A 17,469-nucleotide genomic window follows, 5' to 3' on the forward strand; every position below is an offset into this window, starting at 1 on the left:
TGGCTCAATACAGTTTTTATTATCTTCCTGTACCCACAGTCTTGCCAAAAAAGTGCCTAAAGTGTCAACTCAATTTTCCCACCCATCTTGCTTTGGTATGGGATCAGTGCTGGTCGAACCTCCTCCTTCAGGAACTTTGCCACCTGTTCAAGAAAGAGGGGAAAGAGAAAGTGAGCAGAGAAGGCGGCGTTCCCTTCTTCTCCCTATTCAGACCTGCTTGCCTCATGGGAGCTCTGTCTCACAGAGACACTGAGCAGTCAGACATGTCCAGGATCAAAAATTTGAAGCCCGTAGGGTAGAAGGACAAAGAATTCAAAGAAATATGTGGAAATATACCCAAGATAAATGCGTCTGCTGTAGTAGTATGAGCAGAGATAATAGAAAATGTGTGTACTCTCTGGCACACGAGGATGGAGGATGAAAAATTAATTACATAACCACCCCTAAAACTATATCCTCTTTTGAGTATTTTACCTGCTGAGGAGCACGTCCAATGAAAGAGGAGGGATCCAGAAGGCTATCAAGTTGTTTATGGATGGGGCTGAAGTAAGGATCAGCACGGACACGGGCAATGAAGTCATTATCACCCCCTTCCTGTTTCACAACAGCAGCTGCTTGCTGGGAGAGAACACGGATCTTCTCGTGGCAGTCCTGCAGTAGCAGGGGGAAGAGAAGGGAAAAAGAAAAATTCAGTCTGTTGTTACTGACCGCACATGTTTATCCTGCTAACCTGTGCAGGAGGAAAAACATCAAAGCATAGTCCATTGAACAGCACACAAATGGAACACAAGTTGGACTGTAGTGTTTCATATATCACATATATCATATCTGAAAACAAGATTTTATTAATCCTTCCACATCTGCCCCTGGTCAATTATACCACAGAATTATGGCAGCAGAATCCTTTACACTTCCTCAAACTTTCCAAATACTCTTAGGATTCACTATGGGATTTTTTTTTCAGTTGTTCTATTCCCTACTTGATTTTTCCAAAGGCAGATGAGAATAGTTGTTCCCAAAAATATTCTGTTAACTGTAACAAAGGAATTCCTTACTCACAACTAGTCATGCCCTGTATGGAACATCTTGGGAGCATAACAATGAAAAGCATCTACAAACTTGGAAAAGAAAAATAAAAGAAAAGCTGTCCAACTTAATGAGCGGTGAGACTATGTAAACCACGGCAGACTATGTAAACCATGGCTTACATAAGGACAAACAGACTGACAGGAAAAAAAAACACACAAACCTGAGGGCTTTAAAACGTTCTTCGCTATAGAACCCTCACATGGAACTATGACTGACAACATTCTTAAAACAAATTTTCTGAAACATTTCCTATTCCTTTGACTTCCTGTGGAATCAGTCCGTAAAAACAAGAGAACCCAAATGCAGGGGACCACGTGCAAAATCAGATGCTGCCATGCTGGCCCTAAATTTGTTATGGGGTTGCATTTATAGACCTGGAATAATTTTCTCCTCAAACATATTATCCATGATCAATCTTCGGTTAGAAGAAAAATAATCTCCTCTTCCTCATCTCCTCCATTCAAAGGCCATCTTGTTCCAGCACTGACGTACCTCAGACAAATAGATCTGGATGTTTAGGTGAGGGAGCTGTTCAGTGGTGGGGAAGGCAAGTGAGTTTCTCTGCCATGAGGTGGGTAAACTCAGTTTTGTCTTTAGAAAATGTGTTATTCCAGACTTTTCAGCACATGAAAACAGGACATATTAATGTGACTAAGGACAGCTTCTGTAAGTGTACTGAACTCTATAGATTTGTAATTAAACAGCACCAGAAAGAAGGTAGGCCAATAACAAACACAAATGAAATTAGCTCTTCAATCTAATTAAATAAAGAGGACTGTTTAGGTAAGTACACGGTACTTTAGAAACAGCTGAAAAGATAACGAAACCATCCACAGGATATGAACCTTAATGTGTTCAGTTAGTGAGCTTACTGACTGACTCAGTGGCACACATCAGAGATGCACAGAAAAGAAAGGAAAAAAGATGTTTCCTGACTAATACTGTGGGTGAGTTGCCAGAAGTGTTCCAGAGAACTAGAACCACGTATCCTGCTGAAAGCTTCCAAGACACATTTCTGCTCTTTGAAAGTTTTACTTCGTCCCTGATGTGAAAACAATTATTGAAGGAAACGTTACTATCTAAAGGTAAGTGAAAATAAGCTGTCTTGTTGGGATGTGAATCTCATTATCAGTTCTAAACTGATTTTTAAAATTAAATGATAAGGAAATATAATCTAAGTGCGTCTGGATTTATTTGCTAACAAAAAACGTTCAATTTCAATTTGCTTCAACACAGAAAACTTAATAAAGGACACAAAACAAAATTAGCAACAAAAAGCACTACCCTGAATTAAGGAAGTGTGACACAAGAATGAATGGTTCAGAATAGTCTTACTTGCTTTTTGTTACTGATTCATTCCTTTAATTTATAAGGTAGCCAACTGCCAACACGTTCCATTTAAAGAAGCTTGGCCTGTGTTCCCAGTTCCTTCAAACATTTACAAAAGGAAAACGCCTACTAGTATCTAACATAATAAAAATAGGTCTCTCTCCTCTCCAGCACAGACAGCCAGATTAGCTCAAACACACAGTGTTCCTAACAGTAAAGAATCTCTACAACAGCTCTTCCCTCAGCAGAGACTGGCTTTGCAGCACAAGTGTAATATTAATAACTCTGTGTGAGTGGGAAGAGAACAAAGAAAGATGGGATATTCAGGACAAGAACCCAGAAGCTTTTGTTTCTCAGGAGTGAAACATCAGGAAGTGAAAAAAGGTATTTTTGAATTCATTTGTACCTGACGATTGCCTCCTGCTTTCACCATCGCCATGATTATATTCTCTGTGGCCATGAATGGAAGCTCCTGCCGGATCCTTCTGTCAATCACCTTAAAAAAAAGCAAAACAAAACAACAAACCAGAAAAAAAGAGAAACAGCATTACAGGAATTCTTGTAGACAACCGTGATTCCTGGTGAAGTTTTCCTCTCCTTTTGAATCCCCAGGACTGTGCAGTGATGAAAAGGTAATTACTGTTTTTGAGCTTAGCTCAAAATCTATTGAAGCTGATAATAAAAACTGAACTTTCTATGGAACATTACTGTGGAAAAGGTGTACAATTTTATTTTTTTAAAACCTGTAGGTAAGTTACAGGCCTGTATGAGATCTTTTGATGGTAAATTCTACAAATTCATTGTACAGTTCAGAGAAAAAAATACTCCTTTTAAGAAGTTTTGAATTTACTGTCTTTTGGCTTTAACAAATGCCATTTTAAGTCTGCATTGCAAACAGTAAGAACGGAGAACAAAACTCAGAAACTGTTTGAACTATCAGATAAAAATGCAATCCATAGAGTGGGAAGATTTTTTATTTTTCTCTACCCACTTTGGCATAGTTGCAGCATTATCAAGGATGCGACGCTTCACATGCTATCTATATCTAGCGTTTTACCTTTGGATATACCACAAGTCCCTCGGAGATATTCTGCAGCGTACTCAGAATGATGTCAGCCGTGAGGAAGGCCTCAGCCAGGCACACACGCCTAGGAAACACACATACACAGGGGCCCAGTTAGCAATAAAGGTCACGTTCACATCTACCACAGATCCAGCTCCTAACTTTTTGTAAATGTCTCTTAGATAGCGTTACTGTGGACCTAAAGCTGGAACTGTTCTCTTTATGGGTGCTTCTTGCTGCTTAAAGGTCAGGTTTTTTGGTCAGTACAGAAAGGAAAAGAAGAGAAAGCGCAGAGGCACACACAGAAAGCTCCAAAATAATTCAATGATTACACAGCTAGAAAAGAGGGCAGCAATTTACAGAGCTAGTAAACACATGAGACTGTCTTCCCCCAGGTGTTCTGCATTGCCCTGTCTACGGATCCTACCCTGCGGCAGTAAGACTTGCTGCACACTCGTGCTGTGCCCGGCTGTGCTCAGCAGGGAACTTCCAAAGAGACCCATGCGTTTGGTGGGGGTTTCCTCCAAGAGACCAGCTCCTGATCACTAAGCAGGACCCTGACAAAAAGGAATGCCAAAAGGAAAGGAGGGAAAGGAAAGCAGTAGTGAGGACTGTGCTGTATCCGGCAAAAGAGTCTGGGTCACAGTGCAGCCAGTACATCACCCACCTGTGAGAGCATTACCCGGCTCATTATAAACCTTGATCGTTTCAAACATACTAGTACTTGAATCTTGTGCTACATTTAAAGCTCCCAACTCTATCTTACTGTGTTCAAAAGGATGCCCTTTATGCTGTTTTGTAGGTTGTTTGCTTTTCCTCTGGCTTGCCCTCCTTTCAAAACACTTTACCTTTGACAAGAAAAATCCAAGGCACAGAATTTTGTAAATGGGTTATGAAGTAGACAAATGACTCTCTTTATTAGATGAGGTCAAAGTAAAATTTGAAACTTTCCAGTAGTTATCTCAATGCTTGGTAGCTATTGGGAAATAAACCCACCATATCAACCAGTATCCAACTTCTGGAATTTTACAATGTTTTATGCCATCTGTGCAGCTCTTTCCTTAACAAGACCTGTAATGTTAGTAGCTGTGGAATCAAGTGCTTTTAGGAAAAGATCTTGTATTCTTTCACAAAATTTTATGCAGACATTTTGTTTGAGGAGACATCTTTAAAATAGCATTCTCAGAAACAATCTGAATATCAGTCTACAGCCAAAACTGCTGTTCAGTATTCCACGCCCTGTATCTTATAAATCTTGGATATCAAATTCTACATCAGAAGACTACTCTGAACATTTCAAAGCTAAATAAGAGCTTTACGCAGATTCAGTACTTACTGGTAGATGGACAAATTGAATTGCTATCATTTACTTAATAATAACTATAGATAACTTCTGCTCATCTCTCAGTAGTCACAATGAAGAATCCGAAAACAAAGCCAAGTTTGCTGAGCTATGTCTAGAAGACCTGCACAGGTTTTTATGAAGCATCGCTTAATAATGGTTTGTGCTCTTTCTTTGGGATCTGAATCGCTTCTTGTAAGGACCAACACTTTACAGAGAGATGAAAGTAAATGTCTTCAGATTTGCCAGAGGATGAAGGGTTTACAGATAAAATATTGAATTATTCAGTGTTAAAAGTGAAGAAGAGTAGGGTCAAAAACGATGTTCAAAACAGGAAGGAAAACCAATCTGAGAAATGTGAGAGCTGCTATGCTACAACAGTATGCTTTTTAAACCAGAAGACTACAAGAGCAATTCATTACCCATGTTTCCTGCATCCCTCCTCTCTCTGCTGGTTTGCTTTGCAACAGATCTTGACGGTTAAAGAAAACTAACATTTTTCATCTGATCTTTGAGAGGAAACCAGTCTGCAAGTCTCTAGCTTCTATTGAGACTGCTTTTCATCAAGGTGGTAACTTGTGGTTTTAGTTCAAAAATAGTCTTTCCTAAATACATCAGAGGACCTTCTTGCACAAGACCTTCCAGACTCGCTGCGTTGCACGATGCAAACAAACCTGTTAGCACTGTCATCCAGTGTTCGCTCGAACCACTGCACAGAAGCTGTTTGGAGGGGATCCATGATCAGAGTCATCAGGTGTCGAGCCAGGCTGCAGCACCGTTCTGAACGCATTGGATTCCTCTTGTAAGGCATAGCACTTGAACCTGTGAAAGGAGAGAGAGCGATGGAAATGGGATAACAGAAATAGCACGCTCAGGAAGGTGCAGGGCCTCCTCCAGATAAGAAAAGTGCGTCAGGAATCAAATTTTGACTAAAGCCTCAAAACACGACAGCTTTCTAAATTCAGTAAAGAAAATGACATCACACTTCCTCAGATTGATCAGAAACATCCAAATGTGGGGGAAAAAAAGTGAGAAGACATTTTGCCATTCTGCAAAAAAAACATCGTAAGTACTACCACAGAAAAGGAACAAATGGACGTTATTTCTAGAGCAGTATTTAGCACCATCTCTCTAAGCTACCCATGGCAACACTAGCAGCGTTGATGACCCTGTCTGCTCAGTAACACTGTTCTTCAAAGTCAGATACACTGCTGCCTTCTGCTCTGTTGAAATGTATTTCAAAACCAATCACATAATGCAGAATGGTTCAAGTAACAGATAGGGCTAAGGCTTAAACTGCTGACCCAATCCTATGCACCTGTTTAGGGTGCCTGAGCTTTCTCTCAGCCCAGATCCAAAACTCGACATTTCCTCCTCCCCTTTTACCAACATCAGAATCACGTCACTGGTATTCTTCTGGCAAGTGTCCAGTCCAGTTTTATTGTTCCAAATTTGTCTGTTTATAAACACCAGAATGCTGAGTCAACCTGGAAAGCTACAGCTCCAGTTAGCTTCATGAGGAATGGAAAACAACGTGTTCTCCTCAGACCCAGGGCATCTTCTGTGGTGAATGAATACGTGACTGCTTCCACTCTCCCTTTACCCAGGAAGTGCATGAATACAAATATTAAAATTAATTACTTAATATCCAGAAACCTTTACCTCACACTCCAGTTGATTTAAAGCAACTTCTGTCAGTCACATTTCTAAGCTTGCTTAAAATGCTGCACCAAGATAAATGAAAAGGTCCATACACCAGTCCCAGAAATGTCTATAACCTCTTACCAATCTGGTCCTTCTCAAAAGGCTCCTCTATCTCCTTCAGGTTGGCCAAAAGACGAATGTCAGTACAAATCTAGAAAAAAAGCCGAAGAAATTAACAAACAGAACAAAACCAACACCCACCAGTATATCCTGTCAGCATTTATGGAGAATCGTTTACATCTATGTCCAAGAAGACAACTGAGGAGACAGTGAAAAAAATATTGAGAAAAAAATTGACACTACAACCATACTTCCTGGCCTACAAATCCCATAGTCAAGAAAGCATAATTAAAAGAGGGCGTCCACTGTATTAGAATACAACAGGACTCCAAGAAGGGCAAATGTTTTCAGGGAATGTTAAAAGATACCAGGAAGGAACACTGAAAAACCATAATAAAAGTACAGTGACTTGCAAATACAGATAATGTATGCTCACTGAACCAGCCAGCTTACAAAACTAAAACAGAAAAAAAAAACCCACAGATCACTTTATGCCAAGAGAAGGAGGAGGGAGGGAACAGAGATAAATCAATAGAAAGAATCCACAGGGACAGACAGAATAATACCATTACCAGAGAAGCAATTAATGGGGAGCAAGCAGTGAAATTTAAAAACTCACATACCACTAAAAAAGACATTTACTCTATTTGGATCAATTTAGCACAGATTAGACTAATATCTGGCATGGGATTTGTTAATCCATCTTGAAATCTGCTCAGTAAACTTTTTTTTTTCCTTAACACTGGTCTTAAGATCTTTGAGGTCTGACGTCTACGCATGAACTCCGTGGTGAATTTACACAATCACAAAGAGAATAGCTGAACAATTCATATTTCCTGAGGAAAGCATTCAGCACCACAAGCACCTTCTCTTCCACTTCTTCCCGGTGTGTACAGGTAGGGTGCTCACCTTGTGTACAGATGCTCCCAGGCTGGCCAGTACAGAGAGGACTTCAATATCCACCTTGCGACTGTAGGTCTGCCCCGTGACCATATAAGATCTAGAAATGAGAACAGAAGTTGAGTGTTCTGGACATTAAACCATATTACAAGACTTTGAGCAAGGAGTGACAACGGCTCTTGAAGTGGATGACAGCACTGTCAACCTGTCCCGATACCAAGTTTGGATTCGGGCCGTCAATTTCTTGGAGCAGCATGCACGAGGAGAGAGAGAGCAGAGGAAAAATACACAGCTGTGCTTTGACAGGGAGACAGCCAGAAGTGGCCTGCTTAGGAGGTGGAGTTTCCTCCAGAGGGCTGCAAGTGGGAATGGAAGACCACCAGGGGAGGTAAAGTCAACAGCAGCACAATGTCAGTTTGGCAGCCAGTGGGATCTGGGCCAGCACGGGCAGCAAGAGTCAGACTTTGTTAAGAGCAAATTCGGGTTACTAAGCATTCTTGTTACATACCGCTTAAATCCTGCCTTTTCAGTCACTAATCTGTCCAGCTCTTCAACCTCAGGGGAGGGAAAAAACAAAACAAAAGGACCTCAGAACGCAACAACTCAAAAAAAAGGTCAGCAGCAGCAAAAAGGATCCTCTGCTCTTCTCAGTTTACCATCCACAAACCTCACAGCTGCTGGGAAATACCCCCTCCCACAAATCCTGCTTGCTTGCACACAGGGCTCTGCCAGTGGGCCCCGGAGGGATCACAGTGCCCTTGTGATACCAGAACCTCCGTGCTCCCACAAACACAACAGCATTCCAGAGGGGAGGATTTCCAAGGCTGCAGCGGGGTCTCTGTCTGACTTACTTTACTGTGGTCTCCCTCAAAGAGCTGCAGGAAGCTGGCTTGTGTGCCAGTGGTGCCTTTCACACCCCGAAAGCGCAGGTTGTCCCGAGCCCGCTCCAGGTTCTGCAGGTCCATGCACAAGTCCTGGATCCACAAGCAGCAGCGTTTCCCCACGGTGGTGAGCTGTGCAGGTCTGAAAACAACCAAGAACAGAATGCAACTCGGTGGCAATTTGCACAGTAACTCCACAAGGACCACGCTGACTCTGCTGTTAAGACCTCTCTCTTTCATTCATCAGAGCAGGAGTTAAAATGATCTGGCACATACACACCACCAGTGATGCTGGAAGATATGATCATTCTTTTCAGGAATTAAATGTAGTTACATCAAGAGAAGACAATAATCGCAGTTGCCGTGCATGTTAAAAAGGGGATTAAGAAATAAGTGAGAATGGATATTTGAAGGTGCTTAACTACTAAAGCCGTCTATAGCTTCTTAAAGAAAAGTAACTGCCCATTGGTTAGAAAAAAAATGATTTTATGTCATTCTTCTTCCAGAACTCTCAAGTCAAAAGGAGAAGTCTCAGTCTTTACTAATAACATGACTTCACAGGTCTCCTTACTTCTGCTCCCCAGCCAGAGCTACCAGGGATCTGCTACCAGATCCAGCTACCTCTGCTGGCAGAGGGCACCCCCTGCCGGTGCTGAGCCCAGAAGTCGAAATATTTCAAATTATCAAAATGAACTCCAAAGACAATGCCTGTACTGTTTTAAAGACTTCACACGTGAACAAAGTGCTCCTTGCACAGAAAGCACATAAGATGTGGAAGCAGGGATGGGTGATCCAGAAGGAATACAAAGAAACTGTCCAACACTGCGGGGATGGGTTAGGAAAGCCAAAGGCTACTTTGGGGTTGAATCTGGTGTGGAATGTGAAAGGCAACAAAGAAAGGCCTCTACAAGTTCATAAGCAGCAAAAGGAAGGCTAGGGAAAACACGGACCTGCTCCTAAACAAGGCAGGGAACCCTGCTGACACAACACACAGAAAAGGCCAAGGTACTCAACGTCTTTTCACCTTGGTTTTCACTAGTAGGACTTGCCTTGTGTACACTTCTTGAATACCCCTTTGTGCTTTCCAAAAGTCAAGCTAAAACAGAGACCAGAGAACACTCCCCCGAAAAGCTGTAGATGAAGAAGGACCAGGGACTAGAGCTGATCAAATGACATGGCACATACAGCAAGACCATTAATCAGAGACCTGACCTGAAGCTCCCACTCTCCTTCAGCAGTGATTTTAAAGTGCCAGACATTGATACTGACACGGTCCGTGCTTAATTTCTGTGGATCTGGTGTTCCACATCACCAAGGTAGAAAATCCAGGCTTACCTCAAGATGTATAGTTAAAGCCTCCGAAAACAAACTTTCTTCATGAAGTAGCAGATTAATTACTGCCCCAACAACAGACTGGTCCAAATCTTGCTGCACTTTGACTCAGGAGCCTGCCTAAAAGCAGTGAATGCCAGCAGCACGGCACAAAAACTGTAATTTTCCAAAGAGACAGAAAATGCCATTGTCCCGTTAAAAAGGGGAAATTCTTCCTGTTTTTTTTTTTCACAGGGTCCCATATATGGCTGTGTGAAAACCGAAGGATCTCGTAATCATCACTTCAGAAGAAAGTTTTAACAGGCTGAGTAGCTGAGGTTTCCTGCCAGCAACAAACTTTTCTGTGTTGCAGTTGAAAACAACTTAAACGATGAAAAAAACCAAGTATTATGAATATGTGATTGGAAGATGGGCTTACTGCAGTTCGCAGCCATGCCTTCTGGAACAACCCCAGAATTTACACATCTGTTAGCAAGTTCTTTATGCGGCTGTGTTAAAACAACATCGGGCTGTGTTAAAACCACTGCTGACAGCTATCCAAAGCAACAGTTCGATTTTCTGAGGCAAGGCTGGAGTTAGGCACGTATTCCTTTTCTGAACCACCACCAATGCCCTAATGATGTCCAGCAGTGCCAACTGCCACAGGTCAGAGATGGGAAACAGAACAGAGAAAGGAGACAGCAGTAGCAAGCCAATTTATCCGAAGAACAGCCAACAAAACGAAGGGAAAGGCTGATGGCTACTTACTGGTAGTGAGTGAAGCCCAAGGTAGGCAGGTCAGCATATTTCTCAGCAAATTCGGCCAGCCGGCTGATCACCCTTGCGAGCTGGTGGATGCGGGGAGGATAGAAAAGAGGCAGCATGAGAAAAGAAAAAAAAAAACAAACAAACAAAAGAGAAGCTGGCATGCTTAAGCACAACAATGTTGTTAGAAAAGGGGGGAGAGAAGCAAATGTGCAATCTTTGAACCTCTCCCTCTAATTGTTGAATGTGATGTGCTTCATTTTTTCAGGGCATGCACAGATTTTTTTATATTTTTTTTTTACTTTTTTCAAATTTTTACAAAATTTGAGCAGGGTATGATGTAAGTAGTTGGACTTTAGCTGAAGCTAGTCCAGTTTTCATATCCAACCCATGCCTACATCTGGTGTAGCCCTGAGTATTTTCTTTATTCCCGAAATTGGTCAGAAATAAAGCTGCTTGGAGCGTAACTGACACGCATACAGTCTGGCGAAAACTGGATGCCAAGACATTCAGGCCAGCTACGCTCCCAATATATTCGTCCTCAGAAAGTTGTATTATATAGTTTCCTTAATGCTGACACACTTCTAAGTAATCTAGTTATGGGGTGTCTAAGCTCACCGTGAAAGCAATACAGTTGTTTTCTAAAACTGGTACCCCTGGCACATGGAAACTGCTCCTGTCTACCAAGAGTTGCTTATAACTCTCATGACGAGCAAAGAAGCTTTGGGGAAAGACAAAGACACAGGGAAAGGAAGATAACTGTTCACTTGCTTGAGAACAACCCAAGCAGACAGCTCCTCCAGCAAGGCCTATGAAAATCCCGACGTTATTCACAGGCCATCAGCACTGCCCACGTCCGAGACGCTCTGCGTAACCGCCTTCTCACCTGGGGTAGCAGCAGGTTAAGTCCATCACGGAGGACGATCAGATCCTGAAAGAAGCAAAGAAAGGAAGTTTGGGCCATGCCTGACAACCTCCCATTCAATCTGAAGGGCCAGACATAATGGCTTCTCTCAGAGAGGACGCAGATGATTACCGTGCCCGGCCTGCCGAGAAGTCTCTTCTTACAATGAAACCTCTGCTTTTCTGCTCGTACCCAAACACGGCAAGGAACTTGTTTATGACAAAAATGCTGGATCCAGCATTGTTCTTACTACACTACCCACAGAAAGTCATACGGGGCAGTAGAAGACTGATTTCCACAATCTGGACATACGTGATTATTTTGAGATATTCCTGATGCCCACCGCACATCAGACTAAATCATTCAATCCAGCCAGAAAATAGAGGCACTGTAGGCTAAAGGTAGCAGACCAGGAAGTGGGCCGATCATGCAGAAGTCTTGCCTTTCTCCTTTTGAGACTTAAATACTGCTAGGCGCCACGTGACGTGGAAGGAAGGTGGTAATAGCCAAAAGCCAAAGAGATTTGCAAAGGAGTAAGGTAAAACTAATCATGCAGCAGCTTCTCATACAACAAAAGAGGCTATGAAGTTGCAGTGACTTGGACATCAGGGAACAGCAAGACACTGAGGCTTTAGTATGAACTCAGTTTTAAGGTTTTTCACAAATATTTTAATAGTCCTGTAGGATGGCAGCACTTCCTTCTTTATTTAGTCTATCTATCCATTCTATTGAAGGACTTCATCTACCCTGAATCAATACAGGTGTTCCGACTGACAACTGAAAGCTCACGGGCAGCGTATGCCAAAAGTGGACTTATTTTGTAGGTCAGTGAACTCTTGTTCCACTGACGCAACCGACAGCTCGCATGTTTGTGCATACATTCCAACTCTTATGATCATTACTGTCTTATCTCCACGAATATTTAACATACAAGAGCTTAGGGAACAGCTAATCTGCAGATAGATCTTGCTTCATATCAAAAGGGAGAAGACACAAGAGGAACCTGCCAGTCTAGGGCAGCTAGGAAAAAAGGATAATTAAATTCAAATGTAAAACTAATAAAAAATTCTGAAAAAATCTAGGGAGTATAATTTTATAAAGAGCTATTAAGTCAGCACCTGCATCTTTGTTTTGTCCAACTGACAATGCTTTATTACCGTATTGTCCCCGACATAACAGGAAGTTGCTCCAAGGTGAATGATGGCTGCAGCTTTCGGACAGCAGTGGGCAAAGGTGTGAACGTGTGCCATCACGTCATGGCGCAGCCTCTTCTCTTCCTCCGCTGCCATCTTGAAATCAATGTTGTCCAGATTTGCTTCCATCTCCTGTATCTGCTCGTCTGTGATGGGAAGCCCAAGTGACTGCAAGGGGAAAAGAGCTTTCTGTTGCCCTTTGTCTTTAACAGATAAACCAATCTGAGACAGAAGCTGCGTAGATCACAGAATCACAGAATGGTTTGTGCCAAAAAGGACCTTAAAACCACCTCATTCCATGGCAGGGACACCTTTCACTAGTCCAGGCTGCTCAAAGCCCCAGTCCAACTTGACCTTGAACACCTCCAGGGATGGGGCATCCACAGCGTCCCTGGGCAACCTGTGCTGGTGCCTCACCACCCTGAGAGTAAAGAATTTCTTCCTTCTATCTACTCTTAACCTACCCTCTTTTAGTTTAAAGCCATTCCCCCTTGTCCTATCACTACACTCCCTGACAAAGAGTCCCTCCCCAGCTTTCCTGTCGGCCCGCTTTAGGCACTGGAAGGCTGCTGTAAGGTCTCCCCAGCGCCTTCTCTTCTCCAGGATGAACAACCCCAATGCCCTCAACTGTCTTTGCAGCAGAATGGCAATCGGGCACAATCAAGTCCTAAAATTCTTCGTCTCAGCCTGAAACTAGAAACTGAGGAAATGAGTTACTTGACCTGGAAGCAGGAAACAAATGCTCCCAGTCCATGTTTAAAAACATTTGCTGAAATTACTCAGCAAGCTGATTTAAGAACAGAGTAAGATATTAAACTGCAGAATTATACACGGGTATAAATCTTGCACACTTCTATACTTGCACAAGATAACTAAGCTGAGAAAAATTTATTTTCCTAATACTGTGAGTTTAAAAGTCTCACAATGATCTTGGCATTACTGCTTTTTCTAAATCAAAAGCTACTGTCTTGCACATTAGTAATTGCAATTCATCGCCCAGGAAGCTTTAATGACACAAAGCATTTCAAAAGCTGGTTCTGTTCAGAATGAAGCTGCCTAGTAAAATGTTTTGCACATAAGGAATCTGGAATTAGAGAAAACAGCAAGTGAAGCAGATATGTCTTCAGGGTCCTCATCATGTAACTCGTACCCACACAACTTGAAATATCTTGCTGTAGGTGTAATTACACAACCACAGCTGTCCAGATGAACGAGGAGAAGCACCTGGCTCCAGGCTGCTGTCTTCGAGGTGCACAGAGACAGATCATAACTGCCCGAAAGCCCACAGGCCTTGTGCTAAGATTAAAATCTCCTGCCTTGCCCACACATCCATGATCTGTTTTGACCACAGTATGTACTTACTGACAGCCATACGGAGAGGGAAGAAAGAATCCCCGAGAAAAGGGACTACTTGTCACAGGAGTACGTGCAAGGTAGGTCAGTGCCAAAGCAAACACTGTTCTCATGTGTCCACAAATGTCGTGGGAGGTCTCTTCCCCATGACTTTTGGCCAATATTGACAGTGCCTCAGGGAGAAAGTAATCAGATCTCCTTCAAATGAGTCTACCTAAGAAAACTAAGTAGAAAAACTACCTAAAGGGGGTCAGAGGGTTTCTCCAAAGTGCTAACGGTCAGCGGTCAGCGATACCCTCTCTGGGTTGTGCTTTTAAAGCGTGATTCCTCCAAGGCTGTTCCAATGCTTTGAGGTGCTATTAAAACAGCTATGACTCTTCATTCACCCTTCTTCCGTGAGGGCAGAGCAAAGAAGGAAGGTGATAACAGAGTAACTACAAACAGAATGAGAATACTGGACTGCTCATCTAACAAAGAATGCATGACAGAAAAATACTGAAATTTAAATTGGACAAAAAAATAGATTGAGAGCTACTGCAGATGCTTATATTAAGGAGAGAAAACATCCAGATTCCACACAGTAAGTTTTTACTAGCCAGTTTGATGCTGTGGGGTGTCCACTGGAAGGAAGAGCTCCATGAAATTTGTACTTCTCTTTCAAGTAATAAGTTGTTTAGGTCAAGAGCTCAAGGTTTGAAAAAATGATTGAGGTATCGGTGGGAGTATCATAATACAAATGAATTTACATTAAAACAAAACGAAACAAAACAAGCCAGAGTTTTGAGATGGGCACAAACTCACACCCTTCAGCTCTTAACCCAAACTTCTGCTGCTGTCAGCTGGGAGGAGATTAGTTTAAGAAGCTCTTACTAATCACACGCTTTGAGGGGTCTCCTCTTTCAAACTCACGCTATTATCTGCTATAAGAAACAAAACACATACTGGAAGGATTTTCTGTCTAATCCAGTTCCCAGTGACACTGTTTTTCAGTTCTTATTTCACATACTCCAAGTGGACTACTCAAAAACTTTTCCCCTAAGTAGGATGAATATTGAAACCACTTACCTTGCCCTGTCCTTCACCTAAAACTTTAACTGAGCTGCATGCTCCCTCTTTTGCTACTTCCTTGCAACTGTCAGAAAACCTATGCTTAGATCTTCCTAATATTCTGATTTACTGCAAAATAGAGACTGCAGGGACTGGAGAAGCAGCACGTAAATGTCTTGAAAGATAGAGAGGATAAGTAGTGGAGTAAATTTGCCCACAGTTCATTCATCGTTTTGTTTGTTCGTTTTTTAATATGCCTGTAAAGAAATATTACGCATCTTCAGTATGGAACTTGAGGAAACTGCTTCTATCTATTGCAGAGTGACCGCTGACAGAGCTAACAGGTGCTGCGAGGAGCTGACTTTCATTCCACGACTGACATCAGGAGACAAACTCCTCTGGAACGAGGCGACTGATAAAAATAGCGGCATCCCTCCTCCCAGCATGAAAAGGGTGCTCAAGAAATCGCAAGATCCGTCTCTGCTTTCTGGGAACACAACTCTGTGGTGGAAAGAGGATGCAAAAAAGGAACAGGAGACAAGGATGTACACAGGGGAACCCCGAGGCCTGGGCTTGGGAGCAGAAATCAAGAAGCCCCCCACTGGTTCCTTCAGCAGCTCCTTTCTCCTGTTGGGCAAGTCGGGTAAAGCACCTCATTTTCTAACAGTAGAAAGGCGATGCTTTATTTGCCGGAATTGAAGTGACTGTTAAAATTATCATGCTTTGATAAAAGGCTCCTTAAGCGTGCGTTCTTGGTGTGATGGGTCCTGAACTATGATGAGATGTGTGGTCAGTTCACACCAACATCTCACCCATGGTGATCACGGTACCTCAGAGGGATGGGGGCTCCTCTTTAACACAGCTGTACAATTACACCTTCAGCTTCCAAAGCATCGCCTCCGGAGCGGTGTGCTGTTGATGAGGCCACAGCAGCAGTACAATCCTCAGAGAAGGAAGGTATTTAATGGCTCTGGGCACTGCCCGCTCGTTCGCCAGCACCGCGCTTCTCTGCCCTTGCGCTGATAGCAGCAGCTTCACCTAGTGCTCGGATTGCCTCCTTACTTTGGAAGCGGGAACTGGAAGTTTGCGCAGAAAACAAAACAGATATTGAGCCTGGAAGCTATCCTATGGATTTGCAATGTTTCTTTTTTTCTGTGGAAAAGCAGATCTGAATCTCCCTCTCAGGGTACGTCAGTGCAGTCACAAGGAAACAAGCTGGCACATCCAAAGAGATGACGGTCTCTCAAACAGGGCGTAATACTCGCATGTATACGTACCCCTGATTGGGACCAAATTCAAAACAAAAAGGCTTAGCTTAAACTAGATTTTAGAAACGCTGGCTCTGTAGAAAGCACCGACATAACAGCTGCCAATCCCACCGACGCGCTTTCAGTCTCTGCTTCCCGAGGGCGGAATCGGCACTGATCTTTTTGTGCTGTTGGGTTTTTGTGGCACCCTGCCTGTCAGGGGGGTGCTAACCCAGCGTTCAGCCCGCTTTGGCCACCAGCGAGGGGATTTAGGGAACATGGGCCTAACAAACGCGGGCGGCTGCAGGTGAGCGGGGCGGCTGCTTGGCACAGACCGAGGGCAGCGGGGTGGGTGGGAGAGGGCAGCGCTTCTCACCGCGCACACCCCCCAAGAGCAAACAGGCACGGAAGGACACTGCTGTTTGCTCGGCAGGCAAGGCCAACAACCCCTGCGGGCCCCCAGAAACCCCTTAGCGAGGCTTTTGCCCAAAGGGGTCAAAGGGCAGGAGGGAGGGCGCGCAGCGTGGTTTGCTGGGTGAGGATTGCACACGCAGGGCTGTGCAAAACCTCAAACCTCGCGCGCTGCCCTCGCGTGCACCCAGGCAGCCGGATTTTTTTTAATTATTTCCAAATTTTCCAAATTTACCCAGGCAGCCACCTTTTTTTATTTTTTTTTTAAATTATTTCCAAATTTTTAGGGTCAGGATGAGGTTATTTCGGCCAGCTCCCTACTGCCCGGCAGGGAGCGACCCCAAACGCTGCCCTGCTCTCCGAGGGCACCCCGGGGGAGGCAGGGGGCGGGCGGGCGACCCCACCGGCCGCGGAACGGGTGCGGGGGCTGCAGCACGCCGCCCGCCCGGGCCCGTTACCTTCTCCGCCTGGGCGAGGAAGAGCCAGAGGCGGCGCCAGGTGCCGAACTTGTTCCTCTCGCTGAAGACGAAGGCCATCTCGGCGCCGGCATAGCGCGACACCAGCGGCGAGCGGTAGCGGCTCAGCGCGTCCTCGGCGCCCGCGGGGGTCCCCATGGCAGCGGCGGCACCGGGGCCGAGCGCCCGCCGCGGGGAAAAGGGCGCCGGGCAGGGAGCCACCCCCCTCCGGCCGATAACCCACCCCCCTCCCGGATAACCCACGCCCCCTCCGGCCGATAACCCACGCCCCTCCATGGGAGGCTGCAGGGAGGCAGCGCCACCTGGCGCAGGGAGGCCAGAACGAGAACGCAGGGAGCAAAATACTCCCCCCCCCCCCCCCAATAACCACCAAAATAACCTCCCCCCCCCAAAA

At 44.2% G+C, this 17,469-nt stretch overlaps 1 protein-coding gene across 1 annotated transcript; it reads right to left on the minus strand.

Annotated features, from left to right (window-relative positions):
- ADSL (adenylosuccinate lyase) lies at positions 1-17,345 on the minus strand. Its single transcript, XM_080575417.1, has 13 exons — positions 17,058-17,345; positions 12,506-12,709; positions 11,331-11,375; positions 10,448-10,527; positions 8,339-8,510; positions 7,996-8,042; positions 7,497-7,587; positions 6,609-6,678; positions 5,498-5,645; positions 3,476-3,566; positions 2,825-2,914; positions 475-651; positions 1-143 (listed from the first exon to the last, which is right to left on the minus strand). The coding sequence occupies exons 1-13, from the start codon at positions 17,211-17,213 to the stop codon at positions 57-59; spliced, it is 1,458 nt and encodes a 485-aa protein (XP_080431543.1). The 5' UTR covers positions 17,214-17,345; the 3' UTR covers positions 1-56.
- Between the last annotated feature and the right edge of the window lie 124 nt (positions 17,346-17,469).

This window comes from Anser brachyrhynchus (assembly GCF_964034855.1).
Source record: "Anser brachyrhynchus genome assembly, chromosome: 1".
Classification (NCBI taxonomy): Eukaryota; Metazoa; Chordata; class Aves; order Anseriformes; family Anatidae; genus Anser; species Anser brachyrhynchus.

Coding starts and splice junctions, on each gene's coding strand:
- ADSL (XM_080575417.1), bottom strand. CDS start 17,213: ATGGGGACCCCCGCGGGCGCCGAGGACGCGCTGAGCCGCTACCGCTCG. Junction 6,679..7,496: donor TGGGAGCATCTGTACACAAG/GTGAGCACCCTA, acceptor CTTTTTTTCTAG/ATTTGTACTGACATTCGTCT. Junction 5,646..6,608: donor TTTTGAGAAGGACCAGATTG/GTAAGAGGTTAT, acceptor CTCCTTTCACAG/GTTCAAGTGCTATGCCTTAC.